Raw genomic sequence first — 4,312 nt, forward strand, 5'->3', positions numbered from 1 at the left:
AGGCACAGAAGGGTACCTCGGAGATCGCGCCGGTTGTCGGATGCGGTTGACCGTCGTCTGAGCCTCTCGGCAGCGAGTAGCCATTCCCGTCCATGCGGCGGCGCCATCGGCTCCGACGAGAGGGACTCTTGTCGTCATCGAAGTCAAGCTGCACTTGTACCCGCCCTTGTCACCACAGGCCGTCCCGGCAGAGCGTCGAGCTCAGTCGTCGTGTTCAGCTGGGTCTGCGACTTCATGAAAGAGACACGGTCGTCGGCCATGAACTGGTACTTGGCATCGGGGTTCTTGCGCCAGAAGACAATGGTGCTCGAGATGATGACCATGATGAGCAGAATCAGGGAGAAGGCGGCGTTGGCAATGAACAGCACGACACCGGTGGCGCCGGGGACAATGTCAGGTGCGGCGTAGACATTGGTCATCATGAAGAGGAAGACCGAGTTGAGGAAGTTCATGACGCAAATGGCAATGTTGAACGAGTTGATGCTCTTGTCCATCCAGGGGCGCAGGACACTGGCGGCGATGAGAGCGGCGGCCTCAATGACCATGAAGGCGATGGCCTGCACGACTCCAACGTGCTGGCCGAACGCGACGAACATGCCCTTGATGAGGGTGTAGAGAAGAGTAGGGGCGATGAAATAGTAGGCCGAGGCGCGGAACTGGACGTAAAGGAAGCCCCACTTGTTGAGGGCCTGGGGGTCCGAGTAGAGGATGTAGGCCGGGTTGCGGTGCATGGCGACGGAGCGACGAGCGATGCGGATGACCTTGAACGAGGCCCAGCCGAGGGTGATCAACATGCCGAAGAAGAAGAAGATGGCGAGGACAACCTCGGCGGGCGAGTCGCGCTGCGTGAGCTCCCAGAGGCAGAGGATCGTCATCATGGGGAAACCAATGAGCGTGACGCGGAACAAGATGCCCTTGAGGACGGTGAGCCAGCCGTTGCGGAACTCGAGGAAGCTGTCGGTCTTCATCCACCTCTGCCTGACGCATAGCTCAGTGAAACCCTTGAAGAGAGCGACGACGAGAACGGTGAGGACGGCGAAGATGCAGTAGAAGGTAAGGCCGGTCATGAAGAGGTTGGTCGACTCAATCTTGGCGCGGAAGGCGACACGCTGGATACCGTACACGATGAAGGAACCGGAGCTGAGCTGAATGTTGGCGCGCTTGGCCAGGGCCGTGCCAGCACGAGCCATGATGCCAGCGGCACCCTCAGTAAAGTCGACCGATCGCTTGGTGACCTGGACGGAGGAGGTCCTCATCGAGTTGAACAGAGTGCTGGGCTCACCGCCGGTGGCACGTTGGTACCAGGTGAAGACGTCCTGCATCCAGCCGACGCGAATGATACCCATGGACCACATGAAGTTCTGGGTCCAGGCCTGGACAACGGGGGGCAGGTGAACACCGGTGAGACCAATGATGGCCTGGGCCTGGAAGTAACCAAAGAGAGACAGCGTGTTGGCGGCCAAGTGAGCGGCGGCGTTGGTGTGACCCATGCCAGAGACGACAGCGGCAGCAATGAGACCGAGAATGGCGATGAGAGCAGTGGCCCACTTGACTCCGACAAGGTCGACCGTCTTTCCGTTGGAGAAGTCGGCTTCGACACAGGCAACACTCTCGCCGGTTTCCGTCAGGTTGAGGTAGGCGCGGAAGGTGGCATCAAGATCGGGGATGGAGAAGGCGATACCGGGGATGACCTTGGTGGCCTCCTCGTCAATGTCGATGTTGAACTTGAGGTTGATCTTGTCGGCGGTCATGGGGCACAGACCAGCGAGGTCAATGTCACAGGGGTCGATGGTACGGTGGATGACTTCGTAACCGTATGCCTTGAGCGAGATATCGAAGACGACGCTGCCCTGGACGGAGGAGACGGCGACAATGTTGACAGTGGCAGTACCGTTGTCGGGGGTGAAGACGACGTTGAACAGACTGGCCGAGAACATGGAATCAGACTGGCACGTGTTGAGCGACTTGGACTCGAGCTTGCGGATGGCCATGACGGGCGACAAGGCCGTCAAGAGAAGGAGGAGCGGTGACCACCTCATGTTGGCGGTATTGGCGAGGTATCGAGGTCGGGATGAGCGATTGACGTTGTGGTGATTTTCGTGAGTTGTAGTACTTTGTTGTAGAAGACGTCTCCGAACCAGGCGAGACCGAGCTGACACGGCTTCCTTTGTTGATGTAGGTTTCGCTTAGCTCTCGTGATAATTTACAAGAGAAGCGGGAGGGAAGTGAAGAGCGAGGTCGACCAGTCGAACGCAGAGTGGTGCACGAGTACCTGCGTGTGCGGTTTTCCTTTTCGTGCAGAGTGATTTGCAAGGCTCGTCGGTCGAAAGGCAGGGAAGAGGAGGAGAGCGAGAGTAGTCCTGCCGACGAACTGGCGGAGCGGGTGGTGTTGGTAAGATGCGTGAGACCAGAACCCGTTCCGATGGGGTTGGGGGGGTAAAAACGAGCGTTGGGTTCGGGGAATGCGATTGACACGGATTGACGAGGGATGTCGCCGGCTGGAATGTCGTGGTCGCGAGGTGATGTGTGAGGTGAGGGCAGGGAGTGGAGGTGGGACGGTCTGAGTTGAGGGCGGAGGGAGAGAAATGAGGTGGACGAGGAGACGGAGAAGGCGGGAACAATTGGGGGGGGGGACAGAGAGGGAGGCGCAGCCAGGTCTCGATTCAAGGAAACAGGGACGTGCTGTGTGGTGACTGCCAATACGGGGAACTGGAAAAGGGGGCAGGGGGAGGGGGGGGGCATGACAGAGGCAAGATGGGCAGCGGCAGCCCAGGGGCTCGACAGGGGTGAGCCGCTGGGAGGCACCACCACCAGCAGAAATTAACGAGCCAGCGGGTAGACCGTGTTAGAGCCAGTACGAATTGCGCCCGACCTGATCGAAGGTACATCATGCTCCGCCTGGTTCTGGCGGCATCACATGTCTCTATCCACGTGACTCTCGTATTTGCGGGTCCCCCACTATCCAAAAGCACAAGCCCCGGAGCGCGTGCGCGTCCATCAATTCCCAAGCGTTCCTCCCAAGCCACCGGTCGTCGTGCCCCCGGTGGTAGAGCGAAGGTCCCCTTTCTTTTGTTCTGGCCTGTGTCTCCATTAGGCATCCTCGCTGACGGCTCAGGGCAGTCTGGTCCTCGTTGAACCTGTTGGAGCTTATTCAGACCATCACACGTCTGATGCGGATACCGGCTCAGCATTGTAGACAGAACAGGCACAGGCAAGGCAGGGAGGGGTATGATCTCCAATGGAGCGACGAGGAATCAACAGCACGAAGACATGGAACACATAGAGCAACAAGCTAGGCGCGTCGATCGCCTGGAAGTGCCGCTGCCCGCCCACCCCTTGCGACGCGCAGCGTTTGGGCCGCTGCGCACCTTGGTACCAGTGTCTGTCTCTCGCCTGTTCACCCGATCGCCTGTTCACCTGTTCGCCTGTTCGCCTGCTCGCTGACCCTTCTTCGCCGTCAGGCATTTGGGCTTGGCAGTCCATGATTCCAGAGCCGTATTCAAGGCACCAGCAAATTCCCTTGGTCGATTGCACTGCCACTGCGGCGCCAGGTCCGGAGCAGGTAGGTATTGGATTGCCATTTCATTCTCAGTGTGACCATCACGTGCCACAGCTCTGGCCAGTGCAGGAGGAGAGCATCCAATGATGAACGCGTGCCCAGCGGCGACGGCTTCTGTAGACTCGCCCTGGTTTGCCCTGGCACGGCGTCATGACGCTTTGTCGCTGCTGCTGTCAATTGCTGCTGCCGCTTGGTGCTGCACACGACGTCATGACGACTCAACCCCCATGGCGCCAGACATGAGCAAGTCAAACCTGCATCCCCGACCGTCTCTGCTCTGGAGCGTCAAAGTCTGCTCAAGGTGCACTCGAGCCACATCTGCACCTCGGAACCCACCCGTTGATGATCATGGTCGACTCTTTGGCGCTACGAGGCTGGCAGGGCTGGCCCACAAGGACCCCGTCTAGGTGTGCGAGCCTTTCTTCGGGAGAACTCAATCCCAGTGCTACGTCTCACCAGGACCTTGGTCGGCCGTGTGGTCGCACGCAGGTGCGATGCAGACGCGTGCTCACGGTGCCGCACTCGGCTAGGGATCCAGTGTCAATAATGCACGTCAAAGTTGGTTTTCAGGTCAAGATGCAGTGGCTCATGCCACCTGTGTTGTGCTGGCCGGAGGCTAGATGCTGGCATTGAGCGAACTGCGGGTGACAGGGGGGGAAAAGACTGTACTAAGGAATCCTACAACACAAAAAAATTAATTAATATTTACTACATATGAAACTCCCCCGCGTTGGGGCATGGGCAAAGGTATCG

At 58.7% G+C, this 4,312-nt stretch overlaps 1 protein-coding gene across 1 annotated transcript; it reads right to left on the bottom strand.

The window, feature by feature from the left end:
• Positions 1 to 143: 143 nt before the first annotated feature.
• On the bottom strand, positions 144 to 2,039 carry VDBG_00393 (DUF907 domain-containing protein; the record flags this gene model as incomplete). The annotated part of the gene is made up of 1 exon (XM_003008666.1): positions 144 to 2,039. One exon carries the CDS (start codon positions 2,037 to 2,039, stop codon positions 144 to 146), a length of 1,896 nt encoding a protein of 631 aa, XP_003008712.1.
• Between the last annotated feature and the right edge of the window lie 2,273 nt (positions 2,040 to 4,312).

The sequence above is a fragment of the Verticillium alfalfae genome, genomic scaffold (assembly GCF_000150825.1).
Source record: "Verticillium alfalfae VaMs.102 supercont1.1 genomic scaffold, whole genome shotgun sequence".
NCBI classification, from domain to species: domain Eukaryota; kingdom Fungi; phylum Ascomycota; class Sordariomycetes; order Glomerellales; family Plectosphaerellaceae; genus Verticillium; species Verticillium alfalfae.